Source organism: Gopherus flavomarginatus, chromosome 25, assembly GCF_025201925.1.
Source record: "Gopherus flavomarginatus isolate rGopFla2 chromosome 25, rGopFla2.mat.asm, whole genome shotgun sequence".
Classification (NCBI taxonomy): Eukaryota; Metazoa; Chordata; order Testudines; family Testudinidae; genus Gopherus; species Gopherus flavomarginatus.
This window is the reverse complement of record NC_066641.1, coordinates 8,471,929-8,494,277: the sequence shown is the minus strand read 5'-3', so window position 1 is coordinate 8,494,277 and position 22,349 is coordinate 8,471,929. Positions and strand designations below refer to the sequence as shown.

The following is a 22,349-nucleotide window of genomic DNA, read 5'->3' as shown; positions in this document are numbered from 1 at the left end:
CCCTCTTGCATTTGATTGTTTGGGCCTGTGCTGAAGTAGGCTGGGAAAAGATTGTCTGACTGAGCTCTTCCCAGAGACCCTTCCGGGAGGGAATTATGCGTATGGTGAAGCCCTCCAAGTCAGCACCATTGAAATGAATACAGAAATAAGTTACAGATGCAAACCGCAAACACACAGACACGTGCTGCGCAACTCACCAGAAGCACATGGAGAACACCGTGTGCAGCAGCCGCAGCACACACTAACACAGAGACCTACATGCTACAGTGCTGAGTCTTGCAGGAGTTAGTTCTCTTTTTGAAAGCCCCAGTGCCTGGAGTCAGGTGATTGTGTTTGAATCTCATTTTTAACAACAAAGTGAATTTCTAGCTCCTCTGGTTGCAGAGAAGAGCTTGAAAATGCTACTCCTGCCCCCTCAGCCTCAAGACAAGAAGCCCAACATAAGAAGTTTTTTTTATTTTTTTTAAATCTTATGACTTTAAAGCCAATTTCATGATTTTTGGAAGCCTGATGGTGATTTTGGAATGCTTGAGGGTTGGCAATTCTGCATCTACAACCACATAACCAGCATAGATATACACAGAACAATATGCACAACAGGGATACACACAGGCTTGTCTACCAAGCCGATGGTACACAACTCAGACTGCAGGCACAAGCAGCCTAGGTACATTGAATAATTAACACAACAGGGCTTTGTGAGCAACTCATTTGCAACGCACAAATGCATACACACACAACTACTGTCACGCACACACATAGTGCTTCATACACACTAACACAACTAGCACACAATGCAAAAAGCAGCACGTGTACACACACCACAAAGCTAAATAAAGAGCAACGCAAAGCCGATAGATACAACGATAGCCAGCCCACCCCTTCACACACACACACAAACCACACCAGCAGACTGGTGTGCAATATACACAAGCTCCCAACCACACCATTAGGATCAGTTACAAAATACACAAAGTACTGTCTGCAGCCAAAATTTCAATAATTCCGAAAGGAAGAGTCTGGGACTGAACGTAGCCGGAAGATCCCCCCACAGCCAGTGCTCCTGCCCTCCTCCCTACAGCGCCTCCTGCTGGGAGAGGCGGGGACTGGAGTGGCTGGGAGATCCCCCCACAGCCAGTGCTCCTGCCATCCTCCCTACAGCGCCCCCTGCTGGGAGAGGCGAGGACTGGAGTAGCTGAGAGCTCCACCCCCACAGCTAGTGCTCTTGCCCTGCTCCCTACAGCACCCCCTGCTGGGCGTGAAGGGAACAACCAGACTGATAGTACAGCGTGTGTGCTGGAGGGGGTGGGGGTCTGTGTATTCTGGAGCTGAGCATTACAGTAGGATGCTCAGTTTGGGGATTAAGACTCTGGTTTTGAGACTCATGAGATCTGGATTCGGCTCCTAGACCTGCCGCCAGTTTCTGTGGGTTTGCAGTGCTCCCTTCTGGCCTGAGAGTCGCTGACGTCCCCAGGCTTACCTGCTGTCCCGGTGAGCCGCTCCCCCCTCGGTCACCGTCTTGACAAAGATGCCGAGCTTCTCCAGGCCCATGTCCGCTCCGGCGCCCATCCCGATAATACTGATGCCCAGCCCCTCAGAGTCTGCAAGAGAGAGAGAGAGCCGGGGTCCTCACGGGGTCGCGTGGGCCGCTGCTGGGGGCCTCCGAACCAGGTCGGCGCTTTCCCCTCTCTTTGGTCACCCCAACAACCACGCCCGGTGAACTGAGGCTGGCGAGCACTGAGGCAGCAGGGATGCACCCGCTGCGGGATGGGCAAAGGGGCCTGGCACAGAGGGCTCTGGCGCTTGCCAGGACTGTCCCCGGGGGCAGGAGGAAAGCGAGGAAGTAGCAAGAGAGAAGAACAGTGTTTGTTACAGCGAGAGGCAAGGACAGATGGCAGCTAAATTACAGGAGGCAGCATGCGTGGGAGGGTGAATGACTGTGTGAGAGAGAGGAAACCAAAGGAACGAATCGGTGTGAAGAAGAGCGCCCAGGACGGGCAGTGCCAGATCACACCCGCTGGCACATCAAAGCCCCACAGCCTGGCTTCCCTGCAAGATCAGAGTTTGGGCCCAGCTAGCCTGGTTTCTCACCTCCTGAAATACCAGCTTAGAACCCAAGCCCAGCAGGGCAGGCTCATAGGACTGAGTTGGGGAACCTGGACTCTATTCCCCCTGGCCCTTGCCAGGTCTCTAGGCCCACCCTTTGTCTCTTTAGATTGTAGGTTTTTGGAGGCAGGGTCTGTCTCTCACTCTGGGTGTATAGGGCCCTGCACAGTGGGGCCCTGATCTCACTTGGGGCCTCTGGGTTCTACCATAAGACATGTCACAACATTCCCCTTCGTAGCCCGACAGGATCCAAACACCAGCCCATCCAACCCAGTATCCTGCCTCCATTAGCAACCAGCGCCTCATGCTTCAGAGCGAGGCGAGATTTCCCGTCCCCTGTGCCTTGCCATGATGCAAATCCCCAACCCCCAGGGGATCGGCTTATGTCCAGAAACACGTGGGTTAGCGCCCCTTGTGGCACGGATCTTAGCTACCGAGCAGTGCTGCAAACATTCTCCACCCCTGCTAACCTGACCCTCTGAGCGCCTGCAGCCCAATGACACAGGTCCCGCCAGCCAGGGGTGGCAGCATTTCCTCCAGCTGCTTGGTTCCCCCATACGCCCATTGCTGTGGACTAATCCTCCTAGGAGCCTCATCTCTTAGTCAAGCCCCCTCCAACTTGTCTTCCTCCCAGGATCTTCCACACGTGAGTCCGACCCCAACCTCGAACCCTCTTCCCCGTCGATCCCTTCCAGGGCGAGCTCAGTGCTGAGAGGGGGAGGCACCGACGCACCACACACAGGCTTGCCAACGTGCTCTCTCTCTCCCGTTGGAAGCACCGCAGCATCCTGTTTGCGTTCATGCCAGCTGCTGCCTCCTGGGCAGACGCCATCTCAGAGCTATCCTGGCCTGCTTCACAGAGTATCCCACAGGGGCAGAGAGGAGAGCCTTTCACTAGTGCATTCACTTACACTCAGTGAGTGGGTGTGCACAGTATATGTGTGAACTGGGGTGTGTGTGTGAGTGAATGTGCAGGCTGTGTGTGTGTGTGTGTATGCAGGATATGTGTGTGAACTGCTGTGTGTGTATGCAGTGGTGTGTGTGTATGAGTGAGTGTGCAGGGTATGTGTGTTAACTGGGGTGCGTGTATGAGTGAGTGTGCAGGCTATGCGTGTGTGTATGCAGGGTATGTGTGTGAACTGCTGTGTGCGTATGCAGTGGTGTGTGTGTATGAGTGAGTGTGCAGGGTATGTGTGTTAACTGGGGTGCATGTATGAATGAGTGTGCAGGCTATGCGCGTGTGTGTGTATGCAGGGTATGTGTGTGAACTGGTGAGTGTGTGTGCAGTGGTGTGTGTGTATGAGTGACTGTCTAGGGTATGTGTGTGAACTGGGAGGTGGAATGTGTGCATGAGTGGGGTGCAGGCTATGTGTGTGAACCAGAGTGTATGAATGCATGCAAGTATGTGTGAAGGGGTACATGTGCAGATTGGTGTGCAGCACAGGGGGGTATCTGTATTTGTGTGTACAGATGTTTGGGTCTAAATTAGTGTGCAAGGAGGTGTGTATGTGTGAACTCTGTGTGTGCACGCAGCCATGTGCATGTAAAGGTGGGTGTGAACTGGTGTGCAAGAATGTGTGTGAATTGGTGTGTTGGGGTCTGTGTGTGTTTGAGAGAGGAATGAGTGTGCACGAGGATGAGATGGAGGCTGTCTCTGAGTCCCTGAATACTTTGGGTGCATGAAGGGAACAAGTGTGTGAGGTGAACACGTGAGAACTGCGATTGAGTGAGCAGCTTTGTGTGCGTGGGAGGGGCGAGGGGGTGGGGATGAGGGGGAGAGTGCAGGGAGTTTGAGTGTGCACGTGTGTACAAGGGGATGGGTCTGAGTGTATGTGGGATGAGTGAGTGAGGCTGTGCATGCAACTGTGCAGGAGATGAATCAGAGAGTAGGTGGATAGATGAGTGTGCAAGTGTGTGGATGAATGTGCGAGTACAGGGTGGAGTGTGTGGATGAGTGTGCAAGTGCATGGGACAGTGTGTGTGTGTGAGTGTTCAAGTTCAGGGTGGAATGTGTGTGTAAGTGTGCAGCTGCGTGGGGGAGTGTTTGTGTGTGAGTGCCTGGGGAAGTGTGTGTATGAGTGTGCAAGTCCATGTGAGAGTGTGTATATGAGTGTGCATGTGGGGGATGAGTGTGTGAGGGATGATGTACAAGTGTCTGGGTGTGTGAGGATAGGGGGACAAGTGTGCATGTAGGGGGATGAGTGTGCAAGTGTATGTGGGAAGAGTGTACAAGCATATGGGAAGAAGAGGCCCGGGTGTGCCCCAGGTCAGATGCAGAGGTGGGAGGTTCACGTCCAGGCCCTTTCAATGCGGCTCCGGCCTGAACTGGGTCAGAAACAGCCCTGAGACTTGCCCTGCGCAGGCGCCTCCCGCCACCCCTAGCCCCGGCCGGTGGAAGGGCTCCCCACGCCCGGCACTGTGGCTATTCTCTGCACTCATGGGACACCCCAGGCCCCCTCAACCTCTCCCCGCAGCCTAGCCGCAAGCCCAGGGACAGGGTCACTGAGTATCCAGCCCTTAGCCTCCCCAGTGCCAGCAGGGAGAGCCCCCTGCGGCCCGGGCAGTGCCAGCCTCTTTCTTCCTCACCTTTCTCCAGCTCCACCGGGAAAAGGTCTAACCTCTCCACCCGCTTCTCCAGCTCGTACTCAGCCGAGGCAGCCATGGGGTCCACATCCTCGTTCCGGCGGTCGTAGTCCTCGTTGGAATAGGTGCTGAACACCTGCGGGGAGCCGAGAGGGGGGGCGTTAGGGGTGCCTCCGACGAGGGGGGAGCCGGGGAGGAGAGAGGACCCGGCACCCCCACTGGCAGGCGAGGGGATGGCTCCCTCTTCCCATACAGCCCTACAGCAGCTAAGCCTGTGGCCCCTACTCCCAAGCTGGGGTGTGCCATGGCCCCAGTGCCTCATAGCCCTGCAGAGGTGAAGGGCTCCCCCCAGTTACAAGGCCTGAAGTGCCACTGGGGCAACCTAGTGGGCAGCTAGGCCTTGGGCTTAAACACTGGCTGTGGGGTTAGCTCCCGAATCCCTGTGTGGCCTCAGGCTGATCCCCCCACTTCTCAGCACCCCGCCCGTAAGGACAGGGTTCTGTGAGGATCTCTGACGAGTGTGTCCATTGCCAGAGCGCCTGCAGGGCCCCGCTGAGAGCCAGGCCCCGTAGTCTCTGCTGCCAGGAGCTTACAATCTAATGCACAAAGCCGACAAAGGGTGGGAGGGGGAACAGTGCCACCGAGAGACGGCCTGGGTCCTCAAAGGTATTCAGGCTCCCAATGCCCATTGATACCCTGGAAATGAAGGGGAGTTAGACGCCTGGATACATTGGCGGACCTGGGCTGAAATGACTTGCCCAAGGCAAGGGCCTGGAATAGAACCCACGTGTCCTGGTTCCTCCCCACCGGACCACCCTGCCTCAATGCAACCCACATGCCGCTAGGGCGCCCAGAATGAGCCGGACTCAAAGCCCTGGGGCTCGGCTGCATTCACAGCGACCGAGCTCCCTGCTGTGAGCTGCCCTTCGCATGCTCCGAGGCTCCAGTTACCAAGAACCCGTGTAATCATGAATAAATGACAAGGTATTCTCCTCCTGGAAAGCCACCGGACCCATGGCTGTAATTACAATGGGAATGGGATTGCCTGGCAGTAACGGGGGTGCTCCTCCTGCTGGGCCCCTGGGGGCACATGGCTGCCTGTCTCCTCCTGCCCCTGGCACCGGGAGCCTGCCAGCCCCAGGCCACCCAGGGGTGGTGGTGCGTATGAATGAGCACGCAGGGCACCTGTGTGCCCGCGGTGCGCGACAGGCCAGGGCAGCGGCTGATTGGCTGGTGAGGGGGCAGCTGGGCGTTTGCAGGCAATGCCAGCAGGCAGATCAGGTTGCAACGTGGGGCCGCGCAGAGCTGCCGTACTCCCCTGGCTTTTCACTCGCAGGCCCTGCCTGCGCCAAGCAAGGGCCCTGGCTCCTTCACCCACAGCAGGGGCCTCGCCTGGCGTCCATCGCAGCAGGCTTTGGGTCCCCCCAGGTAGGGGAGCAAACAGCTGAGGGGAGACCAGAGAGGACCATGCCCACGTGCAGATGGAACCCCTCACCCGCTTTAGCACACACAGCCTGGCGCTCCAGCGACCCACTAGCCTGAGCAGGTAGAAATCAAGCCTCCACCCACCTGTCCAGGCATTTCTACCAGTGTCGGGGGGTCCAAGCACCTGGCTACAGGGTAGGGGACGTGTACCGAGTCCCTCCATTAAGGACCAAGGGGCTAAATCCAACCCCAATCTGCCCCCAATCTTCCGTCTCCACAGCACCTGGGCTCTGGAGGGAACTGTCATATAGGGCAGGTGGGAATCCCACCTGCATGTCCCACCCCAGCTTGCCTATGGGCCCTGATCCCGTTCTGTGGAGAAGACCTGGAGTAGGGGGGTTGGCTGGAACGGCTCTGAAGCAAATGTTTATCTCCTCCTCCGGGCTCCTAGTAATTCCCAGCCCCCATCTCCTCCTCTGGCACCACTCAGGGCTAATAAGGCCTGAAAGATTTCCATTAGCTGCCTTGGCATTGCCTCTGCCATTCTCCTGCCAGCTTCAAGTCCATTCCCGGATGCCAGCAGCACCCACGGCCGGCCCGGCCCTCGCTGACTCTGGCAATGGTGCCAGCTTGGAAGGCAGAGGCCCTTTCGCAAGCATCACCTTGGCAAGTGGCCGATGAACTAAAAAAATTATTACTTAACTTACAGTAGCACCTACAGACCCTGATGGAGACCAGATGCCCACCATGCCTGGAGCTGTACACACACACTGAGCTCAGATCCCCACCGTGCTAGGAGCTGTACGCACACACAGCTCAGATCCCTACCGTGCTAGGAGCTGTACGAACACACAGATCAGATCCGCACCATGCTAGGAGCTGTATGCACACACAGATCAGATCCCCACCATGCTAGCTGTATGCACACACAGATCAGATCCCCACTGTGCTAGGAGCTGTATGCACACAGAGATCAGATCCCCACTATGCTAGGAGCTATATGCACACAGAGATCAGATCCTCACTGTGCTAGGAGCTGTATGCAAACAGAGATCCGATCCCCAACATGTTAGGAGTTGTACACAGAGATCAGATCCCCACCGTGCTAGGAGTTGTACGCATACAGAAATCAGATCCCCACTGTGCTAGGAGCTGTACACACACAGAGATCAGATCCCCACCGTGCTAGGAGCTGTACGCACACACAGATCAGATCCCCACTGAGCAGCTAACCCAGGTTGCTGGGTCTACACTGCTATTTTAATCCAAGTTAGCAAAGCCAAGTTCCGAACCCACCTTGGTTTTGCAATGAAGTCGTATCCTCCAAGTAAAAAGCTACCCTGGAGGAGTGCTGACACTCTAAACGGACAAGACAGAGGGGAAGTGATTTATCCAAAGCGGCTGAGCTGGTCAGCGATAGAGGTGGGACTAGAACCCAGCGTTAGGCCAGGACCCTGCTGGGTGGCGCACCCCAAGTCCCCTGGGCAAGGCACTCTCTGTCCGTGTGTCTCCTGATGCAGCCTGGCTGCGTGGAGAACTTTCCTGACAAGTGTCCTCCACATTCATGGTGCAAAGGTACCCAGAACATTGCCCAAGCCAGCCTGGGCTAAAAGGCTCCTAAGTGATACCCAGCGTAGGGTACCCATGCCAAGGCTCTCTTTGAGATTAAGGTGCCAGGGAGCACCCACCCAGTGGGTCAGTTTCAAGCTGCTATCCCTGAATTACAACCCCCAGCATGTTTGACTTGGGGTCCTGTCTCCCCGGCAAGCTAACTGGTTCTCAGCCATGGCACCCAGAGGAGGTCCCTGCCCAGGGTTGTGCGTGGATGGGTGGCGTGGGAGCGGGCACGGGCCGTGGAGGAGCCAAGCTGGAATGGAGTCAAGCGGAAGATGCTGACAGACAGGAGGAAGAAATGGAGGAACTGGAAATGGGACCTTCCCTTGAAGTTAGATCTGGGGGTCAGGTTACGGGGTGGATCCTCCTCCTGGAGGGGACCCCACGCAGCCTGAGCGGAGCTAGAAGGATGGTGGGGGACACACCAAGCAGGCATGTCATCCCCAGGCTTTGCAGGTGACGTATGTGCTGGGGAGGCCCGGACGGTGGCAGGCGGAAGGCCGCGCTGGCAGATTAATTAGCACCGTCCCGGGCTTCGCGGGGAAGAGTTTTCACGCTTCGTTTCTCCTGCGACAGCCTGCGGGGCTCGATTACAGGCTGCAGCGAGTGTGAGAGACGAGAGGGGTGGGGAAAGCGCGGCGCCCGCCACTGTGAGACCCAGCGCCCCTGGGAGCTGCAGGCTGCTGGAGGGGGCGGGGGTGGGGGGAGCCGCACAGGGCAGGCGGGGCTGGGGGAAGCTATGGTGCATGGGTATCGACAGAGAGATGTGCACACTTGGGATTAGCTAGCTAGACAGAGAAAAAGCTGAGGCAGGCAGATCCATGGCCTGGTATTTGCTCATCCAGAAAACTCTCTTTCCAGTCCCAACGCATGGCCTCTTCCCTTGGCATGGGGATTTCCTGCTCTCAGCCTGGTACCCGGCAGCTTCCTCTTACCCCAGAGCCGACTGGGCATGGCCCTGGCAGGGCACCTCTGGCAGGAGGACAACCCTGCCCCGCAGGGGTGCTGCTCCTCTCCGGAGAGAAGCAGGCAAGGCCATTCCCCATGGAGGAGGAGATTTTAGCATTATAAGGAAAAGCCAGGAAGTAGGTCAGGGGGTCTTTGGCAGGGAGTCGCAGGGTTTGTCAGAGGCCGCAGGTTCGCACCCGGCCTGGCTCACTAGTGGCTAGAAGTCGTGACCATCTGGCGGCTGATATGACACCAGTTGGTGTTGGAGCCTAGTCCTGAGTGGGGGAGGAGTCTGCAGCTCCAGGAAGAGGGAGCGTTGGGGAACGGCGCGGGGGGGTGGTTAACTTCGCAGGGTCAGATGCCGCTGTTACGTCTCCTGGGTCAACGGAGCCCAGCCCAGAACCAGCCCCAGACAAGCACCCTATACAGCCTGGTCCAAAGCCAAGAGGAGACTTTCTGTTACCAGCAAAGAATCAACAGCTGCCGCAGCTGTCTCCCGCCCCTCACCCTGCCCCAGTTAGCTAATGAACGAGAGCAGGACCCCAGCCTGTGGAGGCACAACACAGGCCCTGACCTGGGTCCAAGTGGGACTAAACTCTTGCTCTGTGTTACTCTCCCAAGTAACCTGAACAGAGCAGGACCACAGATGCCCTGATGATTGCAGGAGACCTGCCACCCACCAGGCCCCCTCTCCCACGATGGGAAGATCCCCGTGCACTGCAGACCCTCCCTATCCTGAGGATGTGAGAATCAAACCGAGTGGTACCAGCCGCCCAGCCCACACACAAGCTGTCAAGCATTCCCAGCTAGGGAGTTAGCAGCAATCTGAGTGCTCCTGGTACAGCACACGCAGGGGAGTCGTGCCTGGCAGCCATCTGAGGAAAGCACATGCATTCAGGCCAGGATTTCCCCATGCGTGTGTCCAGTGGGGAGCGCAGACTGGGGTCAGAAAAGCAGCCATTTCTATTAGGCTGTCTATCCCCCGGGAAGAACCAGAACTGGATCTCTGTGCCCACCTGGAATGGACTCTGAGTGCAGCCCCCGCCCCCCCAGAAGAGCTCGAGGAATGGAGTCTACCTCGGGCATGAACCTTCATCTGTGTGCACATGCACATGTGTGTGTACACATGTTCACACGCGCGAACATATGCGCACATACCAAAGTGTGCGTGTGCATAGAATCAGAGAAACATAGGACTGGAAGGGACTTCCAGAGGCCATCTAGTCCAGTCCTATTCACTGAGGCAAGACCCAGTATTATCTAGACCACCCCTAACAGGAGTTTGTCTAACCTGCTCTTAAAAACCTCCAATGATGGAGATTCCACAACTGCCCTAGGCAATTTATTCCAGTGCTTAACCACCCTGACAGTTAGGAAGTTTTTCCTAATGTCCAACCTAAATCTCCCTTGCTGTAGTTTAAGCCCATTGCTTCTGTTCTGTCCTGGGAAGTTAAGCAGAACAATTTATAAATCTTCTCTTTATAACAATCTTCTGCGCACTTGAAAATCACTCTCACGTCCCCCCTCAGTCTTTTCTTTTCCAGTGCACACAGTCTGTTTCAGTCTTTTCTAGTAAGTCGTATTTTCTAGGCCTTTAATCATTTTTGTTGGTCTCCTCTGGACTTCCTCCAATGTGTCCACCTCTTTCCCGAAGTGCGGTGCCCACACCTGGATACAACTACCCCAGCTGAGGCCTTATCAGTGCAGAGGAGAATGGAAGAATTCCTGCCCGTGGCTTGCTTACGACGCTCCTGCTAATATGCCCTGGGATGGTGTTTGCTTTTTTGGAAACAATATTACACTATTGACTCATATTTCATTTGCGGTCTGCTGTAACCTCAGATCCTTTCCGGCACTTCCCAAGGCAGTCACTTCCCATTGTGTATCTGTGCCACTGATCATTCCTGCAGGACTCTGCATTTGTCCTTACTGGATTTCATCCTCTTTAGTTCAGTCCATTTCTCCAGTTTGTCAGGCTCATTTTGAATTCTAATCCTGTCCTCCAAAGCGCGTGCATCCCCCTCCCAGTTTGGTATCATCCGCAAACTTATGTGTTTGTTCTCGTAAGCCAGAATTCAAATCATTTATGAAGATACTGAATAGAACCAGACTCAGGAGAAACCTCTCCAATATGCTCCTCCAGCTTGACTGTGACCCATTGAGAACTACTCTCCCAGTACGATTTTCCAACCAGTTGTGCACGCAACTTATAGTAGGTTCATTTAGGCTAAGTTCCCCTCGTTTATTTCTGAGACGGTCATATGAGATAGTCTCAAACAACACCGTGTTGCATGCAAGTACGTGTGTATTTGTGCATGTGAGTGGGTGTGCACATAGACGGGCAGGCCCACACACACGAGTATGCATGTAGTATGCGTACACTTGTGCACATATAGAAACGTGGGTGCACACGCATGGGCGCGTACTCTCGCGTGCATACACACACACGCTCGTGCCTGTACACGTGTTTGTGTGTGCCTGGGCACATACGCACACATGTCTGCTGGTACCTAGTGCATCATCCAGGAGGCGAGCCCAGCTCCCTGCGGCCTATGATTAAACAGGCACAGCAGAGCCTCAGGACCTCCATTTGTTCCCTTCCTTCGCTGCATTCACAGACCCAGTGAGTCCATAGACAGCAACCCCCCAACTTCCGCTCAGGGGGGAGAACGCTCGGATTCCCGTCTCTCTCACTGGCTGCCAGGATCCGGAGAAGCGCCATGCTCAGAGCACAGAGAGACCTTTATCCGCAGGGCTTTGGCAGGCGAAGGCCTCAGCCTGACTGCAATGGGCGCATGCAACTGCAGGAGGAGCAGGATGGGGAAGGCAGCACGGAGGGGGTGAGTAGGTCTCCTGGCCGATGGACAGGGGGCATCTGCACGGTGCTGCTGACAGGGGAAAGGAGGTTCCTCTGCAGAAGAGCATCCAGGACTAGGGACCGGGGTTAAAGCATTGCGAGTGAGGAGTAGGGCCCTAGCAAATTCATGGTCCGTTTTGGTCAATTTCACAGTCATGGAATTTTAAAAATCGTCAGTTTCATTATTTCAGCTATTTCCATCTGAAATTTCACAGTGTTGTCACCGTGGGGGTCCCGAGCCAAAAGGAGGTTTGGTAGGGCCCTAGTGATGAGGTTCTCTGGATGCTGGCCAGGGCCCTGGTACCTTGCAGGGCCTAGGGCTACAACGCTCTGTGCAAAACCCAACCCCCATACTCCATATCTGGTGGCCTCTCTTGGAAGAAATCCAAGGGTCCCTCGCTGCCCTCTCCTCTGCCCAAACAGCTCAGCCAAATGCTCCCTACTTGTCCTTCCTCTACTCTCGGCCCTATTAGTCCCCTATGCCTGGGACCTCCTTCCCAGAGACAGTCACATCCAGGGGTGGCTCTATGTATTTTGCCACCTCAAGCACGGCAGGCAGGCGGCTTGCCTGCGGGAGGTCCGCTGGTAACGCAGATTCGGCAGCACGCCTGCAGGAGGTCTGCTGGTAATGCAGATTCGGCAGCATGCCTGCGGGAGGTCTGCTGGTAACGCAGATTCGGCAGCACGCCAGCGGGAGGTCTGCTGGTAATGCAGATTCGGCAGCATGCCTGCGGGAGGTCCGCTGGTCCCGCGCCTTCGGTGCACCTGCTGCCGAATTGCCGCCAAAGCCGCGGGACAGGTGGACCTCCTGCAGGCATGCTGCCGAAGGCAGCCTGACTGCTGCCCTCACAGCGACCAGTGGTGTGTTGGTGCCTGGAGCCACCCCTGGTCACATCCATGCCACCCTGTCCCAAAAACCCACTGCAGGGCTGGACTGTCCAGGCACTAGATCACATGGAATTGTTCTGTTTGTTCTGCAGGGTCCTGGGTTCCAAGGCGCAGCAGTGATACAAACAATAAATACTCATCATGATGCCAACCTCTGGGCTCTCCTTCTCCACTCAGAGTGCTCAACCCTCTGCAGCAGGGATGCGACTGCGGCAAGCCTAGCGCCCTCGAGGAGCTGTATGTATTCTGCACTGCCAAGCCCGAGCATTAAAAATCATGAGTCAGGCCCCAGCCCCCCAAAATCACGAGGTTCAAAACAGTCTCCTGTTTTTAAGGCAAATCCGATGCATTTTAGGTTCCTTTTGTCCACCTTCTGCCTTTCAGGCCTTTAGGGCTCACATTTTCAAGCTCTCTCAGCAACCACCAAGGTCCCCAGGTATCAGGCAGGGCTAAAAGCCAGAGCTCCTACAGCTTAACCTAAAGTGCTAGCACCTCCTAGCTTGGGCTGTAAGAGACTCAGATTCTCTGCAGATCAGGCACTTGGGGGGGACCAGTAACACACACTGACCCATAGGTTACGCTAATAGGTCTACACGACCCATCAATTCACAGCAAACTGGAGTGTGAATCTACCTTGCACTAGCCTACGGTGGACTGACCAACCGTGTAAATCCAGCTGATGCACATTAATAGCTGGTTAATGTGCTTTGATTAGTCCCGTTTCAAAGAGGACTAGATCAAAGCACATTAACGACTGTTAATGCACGTCAGGAGGGTCCACATGGACAGTTAGACCATGGCAGGCGAGTGCAGGGTAAATTCATACCCCAGTTTGCTGCAAACTAATTATGTGGCCTGGTCCACACTTGAAATGTAGAGCAAGTTAGCTCAGTGTGAAAAATTCACACCTCGAGGTGCTGTCGCTAAGATGAGTTAACCCAAGGTGTAGATGTGGCTAGGTTGATGGAACAATTGGTCCGTGGCCCTAGCTACCGCTGCTTGGGGAAGTGGGATTACCCACACTGATGTAAACATCTCTTCCATCAATGCAGGAAGCGTTTACACTACGGCCCTGCAGAGGCATAGTCGCAGTGCTGCACTGACTGTAGTGTAGACATGGCCGTGTAAACAAGCCCTAGAAACCTACTTGTTCATTTTTTAAGCGAAAGGGGAGGCTCTCGTGTAATCACATGAGTCCAGGAGCTGGGGAATTACAAGCACGCAGCTCCCTCCCCCAAATCACCAGACTCATGATCAAATCGCAAGAACTGGCAGCTCCATACGTAAGACCCAGCATGAAGAAGCTGAGATCTGCACATCTCCTTCAAGAGCTGGAGTGAGGGGCACAAAATTGACTACGGCAGAGGTCTGCCTGGCAAGCTAACAGCCCGTGGCAAGGGTGTTTTTGCCAGTCCATGCTGCTCCACTACACTCACACCTCAAGACCAGTTGTAGCCTGAAGCCGCAAAGCCCTGGAGGCTTGGGGGGGTGGGGGAGACACTTCTTTCATGCTAGATGAAGGAAGGGGTCCAGCTTTTCTTGTAGCCCTTGTGCTGGTCAGTTTCCAGGCAGTCACCAGGGAAACCAGCAACAAACTGAGGAGACCATGGGGAGTACATTTTCTCTTTCGTTTTTGTGCAGCCAGTGCCAGAGCTGGGGGAGTGTGCAGAATAGGGGGGGTGGGGTGGGGAACAGGCATCGTGCTCAGCCCAGACAGCAGCCTCCCAGAGAGGCAGAAGCACAAGTATCAGGTACGGGTGATGCAAGTCATGCAACAATTACTCATGTGCAGACAAACGCAAAGATCATACCCAGCCTGGGATACATTCCACGCATGATCTTTGCAACATGCATACTGCATGCACGGCCCTTTCAACTTGTATAGCCCAGGGATGATCTTTCCAGCTGGCAAATCCCATGCACGATCCTGGCCCCATGTACGTCTTACCCTGAATGCATTTTTGCCAGAGTGGGAGTCCTTGATCTCTGTGCCTGTCAGAAGCCTGGCCATCCCAAGGTCACCCAGCCAGGCTAGAAAACTGCTTTGCTCTGCAGGAAGTTGCTTATTTTATCAAGGCTTTTGAAGATTTTGCGTCAGCGCAGAACTTCGTCCCGCCGCCTGCTGCTGGCCGTGCGTTTGTACAATGGAAAGTCTCGTTATAGTCTATAGACCTCTTTGGAGATCTTCACCCAATCCCCCCAACCGTCCCTGTCTCGCTTTATTCTAAGGAGGCCCCACACGGAACAGATGAGCTGAGCCGGACACACGTGCACACACACACACACACAACCAGGGAGAAAAGGGAGGGAAGGAGGATTTATAGGCCAACAATGCCCTCCCCCCAGACAATAGGCCGGAGGAGAGGTATTGATCCCACCAGCTGTTCAAAGCTGGAAGAAAAAAGCAAAGACACTCACTGGAGCTGGGCCTGTATGTTCGTCTAATACAGGAAATCCCAGGTCCCATTAACTCTCATCATGGGGCAGCTTCTGCATGGGGCATCTGCTGTCCTTTCGGAGATCAGAGGAGGCACCCCCGAAGCTGGCAGCTAACAGCTCCAGGGGAGGGGGTAGCTGTCGGTCAAGGTACTGCATATGTCCCTGTTTGGGGGTGAGCTGAACTATCTGGCACCATCAAGGCCGCCGGGGGAGGACAAGTGGGGCAATTTGCCCTAGGCCTCGGGCCCCACAGGCCCTGGCCTGGTGGCGGTCTGGGTCTTCGGCTGGCATTTCAGCAGCAGGGGGCCCTTCAGTCGCTCCGGGTCTTCGGCAGCATTTCAACAGTGGAGGGCCCTTCAGTGCTGCCGAAGATGCAGAGAGACTGGAGGGCCCCCGCCTCCGAAATGCTGCCGAAGACCTGGACCGCTGCTGGGTGAGTACAAGCTCCGCAGCTCCCCCGCTTTGACCCAAGCCCCCTGAATCCTCTGGGCGGCCCTGGGCACCATGGCGCAGCTGGCTCTCTCCCAGTGGGGGTCATACAGACTCACCTCACTGCTCCCCCCACACACACACACACTCCCATCCCTGCTGAAGCCCTGAGGCCATCCTGCCCCACCCACACAACAGCGAGATCCTCAGCTGACGTGCAACTCAGCCAGGCACCAAGGCCGCCCGATGGCACCACTGGAGGATCTGCCATCATGTTTCCACTCGTAAGGCCCCTAAGGGCTCCCAACAGGCTATGCCCCCCCCAACTCATCAGGGCTGCAATGGGGGGGAACAGAGGGCTCAGTTCCCCCTCTGCCCTTTGGCTCCAGACTGGAGCTGGAGGTGGGAGGGCATCACATTGCAGCCCCTTCCCTTGGCCTGGCCACCTCCGTCATGACGAAAGGGCGGCCAGGCCAAGCTTGCAGTCCTGCCGGCCCCGCTGCTAAGGAGGGATAGAGCAACCCCACCACCAGGCGGGCGACTTCCTCTTCCACTCCCTCTGAAGCAGTGCTGGCCTGGCTGCCTCTGCAACACCCCGGTAAGCAAGACGCACAGGCCTGGGGCCTGGACGGCTAACCACCCCCTCCTTTCAGTTCAGCGCGGTTTTAGGCTAAGGGAACGGGTAGCTGCCAGGGTCAGCTCTGCAAAGCAAGAGGAGCAGCAGCCCGCCTGTCTGAGGGCGTCTTCTCCTTGCAAGACCCGTGCAGACATTCTAATGCTCCCCACGCCAGGACAAAGGCTGCACCGCCACCTCTCTGGTGGCCCGGGGAACAGTCCACGTTCCCCTCTTGGGGTCCTCCAGGCCCCCCACATTCAGCTGGCTGGGAACGCAGGCGGAGCAGATGGCTCATCAAGAGGCAGCAGGGGCCACCCCAGCCGGGCTCGCAGATAAAGCATCTCCCACTCACGGAGAGAGGATTACAGCCATAAGGGGCTAGGGGGAGAAGGGATAACACCACTCAGCTAAACCCTCCGGACAAAAGAGTATTAGGGATCAGTGTCGTGGGCTATAGAGAAAAGCCCTGTGATACCCAGCGCATGTAGCAAGCAACACAATGGCCGGACTGGCTGCATTCCACGCGGCTGGAGAGGACGGCCAGAGAGTTAACGCCCCGAGCATTCATCCGCCAAGCGAAAGGACTGCCTGGCAGGTAGGGCACTAGCTTGGGACATGGGAAACCAGCATTCAGCTCTCTCCTCTGCCACAGGCTTCCTGGGCAACCTTGGGCAAGTCACCTAGACTGTTTTCTAGGCGGGGAGGTGTTGCTGCGTTCAGTGTCCCAACACCTAACTGATTTAGGAGCCCGAGTTTCATTTTCAAATGGGATTCAGGCACTTGGGAGCCTAAATCCCCTCAAGTTTCAATGGGTGTTTGGCTCATGGGTGTCTAAATCCCTTCTGAAAATGGGACCTGAGCTCCTAAATCAGTTAGGCATTGCAACACCGAGATACCTCGAACAATCCGGGCAGGCCTCGGCGTCTCAGTTTCTCCTGTATCAAATGGTGAGACCAGCACTGCTCAGCCTCCTGGGGGAGCTCAAAAGGTGCTCAGATGCCCTGGGAAAGGTGGTTATATAGGAGATGGACAGGCTGGGGGATGATCACGGGCTTACAGAGCTCGTAGCTTGCCTCCGAGGCCACAATGATCCCCCTCTGGAGAGGGAGGCCTGAGGCTTCTCTGTTGGGCTCCTGGTCCTGTTCCACATGGGCCAGCTTGCAAACCAGAGCCCTTTCCCCAAAGAGCCAGCTCCCCTGGACGGTTCTGAACCCAATTCCCTACCTGTGGATTATTCCGATCCCTGCTCACTGCGCAGTGGTGCCTCGCCCACCCCCTCAGAGCCTGTGCAAATATCCGCCCGGTAAGCCCCGGGCAGGCAGGGCAGAGACATTGCCTCCCACTTTACAGAGAGGGCCAGGACCTCACTCCACGTCCCCTTTACAGAGAGGATCAGGGCCACAGGAGGGACTAGAACCTTGGCTGCGATTTTCAAAGGCGCCGAAGGGACCTCAGCATCCAAATCCCACCAAAATTCAATGGCAGCCGGGGGCCCAGTGCCCCAAGGCCTTTGTGCAGATCCCAGCCCACTACCCTCTGCAGGCAGAGCAGGCCTCCAGGAGCAATGCAGCCAGCTGCACCAGCTGCAGACACTGAGAAATTATCTCCCCAACCCCCCATTGCACTTCCAAGGCAATGAAGGGCATAAGAACAGAAGAACGGCCAGACCGGGTCAGGTCAAAGGTCCATCCAGCCCAGTATCCTGCCTACCAACAGTGACCAATGCCAGGTGCCTCAGAGGGAGTGAACCTAACAGGTAATGATCAAGTGATCTCTCTCCTGCCATCCATCTCCACCCTCTGACAAACAGAGGCTAGGGACACCATTCCTTACCCACCCTGGCTAATTGCCATGAAAGGACTTAACCTCCATGAATTTATCTAGTTCTCTTTTAAACGCTGTTATAGCCCTAGCCTTCACAACCTCCTCAGGCAAGGAGTTCCACAGGTTGACTGTGCGTGACACAAAGGGATGCATTGAGGCCTAGTTGACAAGATGCTGGCCCAAGGGCCATGGTTTGAGCACTCTCCAGCATGCTCTGGGATGTTGCCCAAATATCTGACAGCAGCCGCTCGGTCCATGTCCCATCCGGATTGGTTAATACTGAGCTGGAGGCTGTTGGACGGTAACAGCCAGGGACTTCATTTTCTCTGGGTTAATAACCAGACCAACACATGCTGCCGCTTGCCCAACGAGATCGGCCAACAAGACATCGTGGGCAGTGGCGCATGCTGCTGCGTTTTGGGCCCTTCCGCAGCAGCTGCAGGGCCATCATGACCTCAAGCTTGCCGTGAAGCTGCAGATCCCTGGAACCAGGGTTACACCAGCTCTGCCGTGCGGAGGCATGAGGCGGGCGCGGAGGAAAGCGGAGGTGCACCGGCGTGGTGCTCGTCGTCTCCGTCAGCGGCTCCAGATCACGCGGCAGGAAGAGATCAGGAATGAGGATATGCGAAGCCACCTCCATCAGCATTGGTTCAGTTTGGGCAGCTTTCTGGAGATGGAAGACCAACGAACCCCAAAGCGTGCGCCCCAAGGAACGCCGCTGCGCTGGCGATCACGTGGGTGCCAAAAGCTTCGGTGGTGCAACACAACTGCCCGCGATGGACATTGCACCGAGGCGGGGTGGCCTCATTCCGGCACAGAAGGGGTTATTCACCCTGTTGGACCCAGTTATCCGTGTCCCTTCCCCCATTTCCTGCAGGAACAGGGCAGGAGGGATAAGGGCTGGGGCCCCCAGCCCAGCTGGAGGCAGAGCAGGGAAGGAGCCAGACGTCCCTTGCAGGGAGCCGAGCCACCCACGGAGCCCACGACCAGCTGCAGTGGGTGAGGACGCTCCTTAGCCAGCTTGGAGGACAGGCCAGCCGCCGCCCCTCGAGCCTGACAGATCCAGAGAGGGAGCGCAGAGGGAGCCATTCGGAGCACAGACGGGGAACCAGGTCCCAGTGGCCACGGAGCAACCCAACTGGAGGCTGGCAGGAAGCAGCCCAGGGAGATGAGACATTAGGCCTGTTGTGTTGTCAGGAGGCGAGGCTGCGACTTCCCGTTTACTTGACAACCCAGCAACAGGATCACCCTTCGCCTCAACCCCTGACCCCCTAGCTTCTCACTGGCTCAGCCCTCATCCAGGAGGCCTGAGCTACCCCGTGCCCAGCGGCTAGGCTACGACCCAGGATGACTGATCACCCTACTAGGCGCCAGCACCAATTCCCCACCGCCGTCAAAGGGGGTCCCCTGCAGGAGACCCCAGGAACATTGCAGACATAACTAGCATCTGCAATCACCTTGCCAGAGATCGATAGGGGCAAGGAAGCCGCATCCCTTTGGGATTTGCCAAGATGATGGCAGGCTGAGCGACTGTTATGACTGGTGGGGATGCACCTGAGCATAATAGAGACCCAGGTTTTAACCCTGCCTCCCTGGTGAGTTTGGGCAAATGGGTTGAGCACCTCCCTGCCTCAGTTTCCCCATCAATAAGGTGGATGTCTGCCTCCTCTGTGAGGGGCTTGAAGATGCGTGGATGGAAAAGGCTGTTATTTATGACGATGCTCCTGGCCTTTCAAATGCACAGATTCACGATTCCGAACCCGACAGCGTATCAGCCTCTGCGCCCCAACCCAATTCCCTTCCCAGGCAGAAACTGGCCCCAAGCCCAGCCCTCCCAGCTGTCTGCGCTCAGCCAAAAGCCCCACCCCCTGTCAACTGCACCCCCACATGTTTGCTGAGCAGCCCTCCCTGCTCAGCAGCCCCTCTCCTGTCTGAGCACACGCTGCCTTCTGCTGCGGGACGGGGGCCCGGACTTGGGCCTGGCACGCTTGTTTCCTCGTGGCAGGAGGCTCTGTGCAGAGTACCAAAGGGCACTGCCAATTCCCTTCTTGCAGACAGCTTCTGTGCACACGGAGCAGATCATCACATCGCCTCAGCTCCTGCTGCTCCCTTCACGGTAGGTATTCTAGGTATTTGGGTTGTCTGGGAAGGAAGCTGTTTGGAATGAAGCTCCCTGGGGCACTGCGTGTGGCAGAGAGAAAAACGCCATGCCAGCTGATCGGAACATTCCACCACCTCGGAACATGCCTGACAAGCCCTCGCCTTCTCCCCGCTCGGCCCAAACAAGCTCAAACAGCCCATCTATGTAACGATTGAGCAATGCAACATCAGTCACCTGCAGAGGGCTCGTCTCACATCCAGTCCTCTCGGGTGGAGGGGGGCACAGTAGAGGAAGAGGCCAAACAGGACAGCCCCCGCCCCCTGCTCTGTGGCCCACATGCTACTGGTCAGTGAATATTACAGGTGCCCCGCTGTGCCGCTCCACAGATACAAGAGTGGCACAGCAGCAGCTCGGGACCAGCTAGCGCCTCTTCTGCAGCTAGCTCTGGAGGTGTCCAGTTCAAACCTCCGTGCTGGCCAAGATGGCAGCCACTGCATTTCCATACAGCCTGCCCCGTTTGACGCTGCTATCTGGGAGCAGACGACAGCGGAGGTTGGGGTGCGTGGCACCCATGCTCCAGGAGGGGAGGGCCTTGCTCCCCGGGCTTGTTTTACAACGGGGCCACGCTCAGAAAGCAGACAAGCTCCTCCCTCGGCAATGTGCGGACTCTGTCGGCGTGATTCTGCAGCGCGATCGGAGCGGCAGCCGGATTCTCTCTGCTCTCTCGTCCCCAAGGCAGGGGCTCCCATTAGCAGGACGGCTCTAAGGAGGGGAGCACACTCAGCCAGGGGGCTCAGTCCTGCAGGGCTGGCGGCTGGCAGAGCTTCTTCGCCACAAGCGAAGGCGCAATCGTAGTCCTGGCAGGCACCAGCTTTACCATCTAGCTCACTATCGAGGGTAACAGCAGCATCGAAAGCCAGCCACCCCAGGGCCAGCCGGCTGGGGTTTTGGTACATCCTCATTGTGCCATGGACAAAGACCAGAGGGCAGGTGGGATTAGCACTCGTCTCTGCCACTAACTTGGGCCAGACATTTCCTCTGTCTGCGCCTCTGTTTCTCCTCCCGCCCATCCTTGGGCTGGCCTGGTTAGATTGCCAAACTCCTTGAGGCAGGAATGATATGTACAGAGCCTAGCACAACGGGGCCTCTAGAAGTACCATAATATACAGAATAGCAACTCCGCTGGGTTGTATGTTTCCAGCCGGGTCCTGATCTTCTCCCTCATTGGTATGAAGGGGAGTTAGGGTGCTGGTCTCAGTGATCAGAGACTAGGGTGCTGTGTCTACATATGACGCCCCTGGTGTGATGACATAAAGAAGCAGTCGGCGGGGAGGGACTACCAGGTGTGAGAAGGTCTGGGAATGACAGGAGGGAGATGCATCCCCTCACTCCCATTCCCCGTGGGGGGCTTGCCCATATATTAGGGGGTCCCAGCCACCAGGGGGGCCTGGCAGGGGAGAGCATTTTAGAGGCATGTTGCTATGGCAGAAAGTCCAGCCTAGCCCAGCTCCCAGCGTGAGAGAGAATCGCAAGGAATCCAGACCCAGAATTTGTCCTCCCTCCAGATTGGCTGAAGGATGCCCTCCCGATTCAAAATGCACCACTCCCCCCACACCAACCCGAAAGCAAACACACCAGCTAACCATTTAGGCAGGCCCTACAATAATACATGCCCGGCGCTCCTAAGCTCCGTCTGCTGCCTGTGCGTTTCAATGTTAACAGGCTTTAAAATACAGCACTTGGCCCCTTCCCGCAATCAGAGTCCTCGGGCCTCATTTCCAAGGGTTCTGCAGCACCACAACCAGGGACTGATTTTCCAAAGGGCCCAATGCTCGCTGAGGCACCTAAAGGGCCAGGTTTTCCCCAGGAGCTCTAGCTGTGACACCAGTGGCTAGATGGTCACAAGATTCCAGCACCCTCCATGGTGCACTCCTCCAAACCCCTCGGCTGCTTCGGCGTCCGGGGAGGAGCGGGCCTCTTCGAACAGTTCCTCAAACCCAGCCCGTCAGTGACCCAGCCTCAGCACGCCCCAGGTGCAGAGAGAAGTGATCCAACTGACTCAGCAACGGAATCGGGGACGTGGCTCTATAAATAACCGAACTCAGAGACAACGCAATTGCTGCTCCTCCAGTCAAGGGGAATACAAGTGCGAGCAAGTCGCGAATGCCCAGAAATACGGCCCGGCCCCTGGTGAGCTCATCATCCCCCCTGGGCATCGCCACTCCGCTTCATGGCATCACAAGCCCCCGGCCATGCCCCGGCACAGGAATCATTAGCAATGTGGCAGGAAGGTGGTGTGCCGCAGCTTTCCTGCTTTGGCTGGCCCCTGGTGGCACTGATGTCCGCCCTGCCAGCCCCGGTGACAGCTCTGAATGGCTTGTGGCCCGGCTACCGCCTCTCAGACAGCAAGAGCGAAGGGGCTGCACTGAGTCCCACACCCGTTTGCTCCTCTGCCCTGGGTCAGCTGGCACAGGCAGCTCCCGGGTCCATCTACAATCAGGAGCCAGTCTGGGCCCTGC

General features: G+C 56.5%; 1 protein-coding gene across 1 annotated transcript in view; it reads right to left on the bottom strand.

The window, feature by feature from the left end:
* PPP1R9B (protein phosphatase 1 regulatory subunit 9B) overlaps nucleotides 1-22,349 on the bottom strand; it is an 82,959-nt gene that overhangs the window by 55,753 nt on the left and 4,857 nt on the right. The window contains exons 2-3 of the mRNA XM_050935367.1: nucleotides 4,693-4,825; nucleotides 1,481-1,601 (exon numbers count right to left, since the gene is read on the bottom strand). Coding sequence (XP_050791324.1) covers nucleotides 1,481-1,601; nucleotides 4,693-4,825 — 254 coding nt within the window. The remainder of the gene's footprint in view (nucleotides 1-1,480; nucleotides 1,602-4,692; nucleotides 4,826-22,349) is intronic.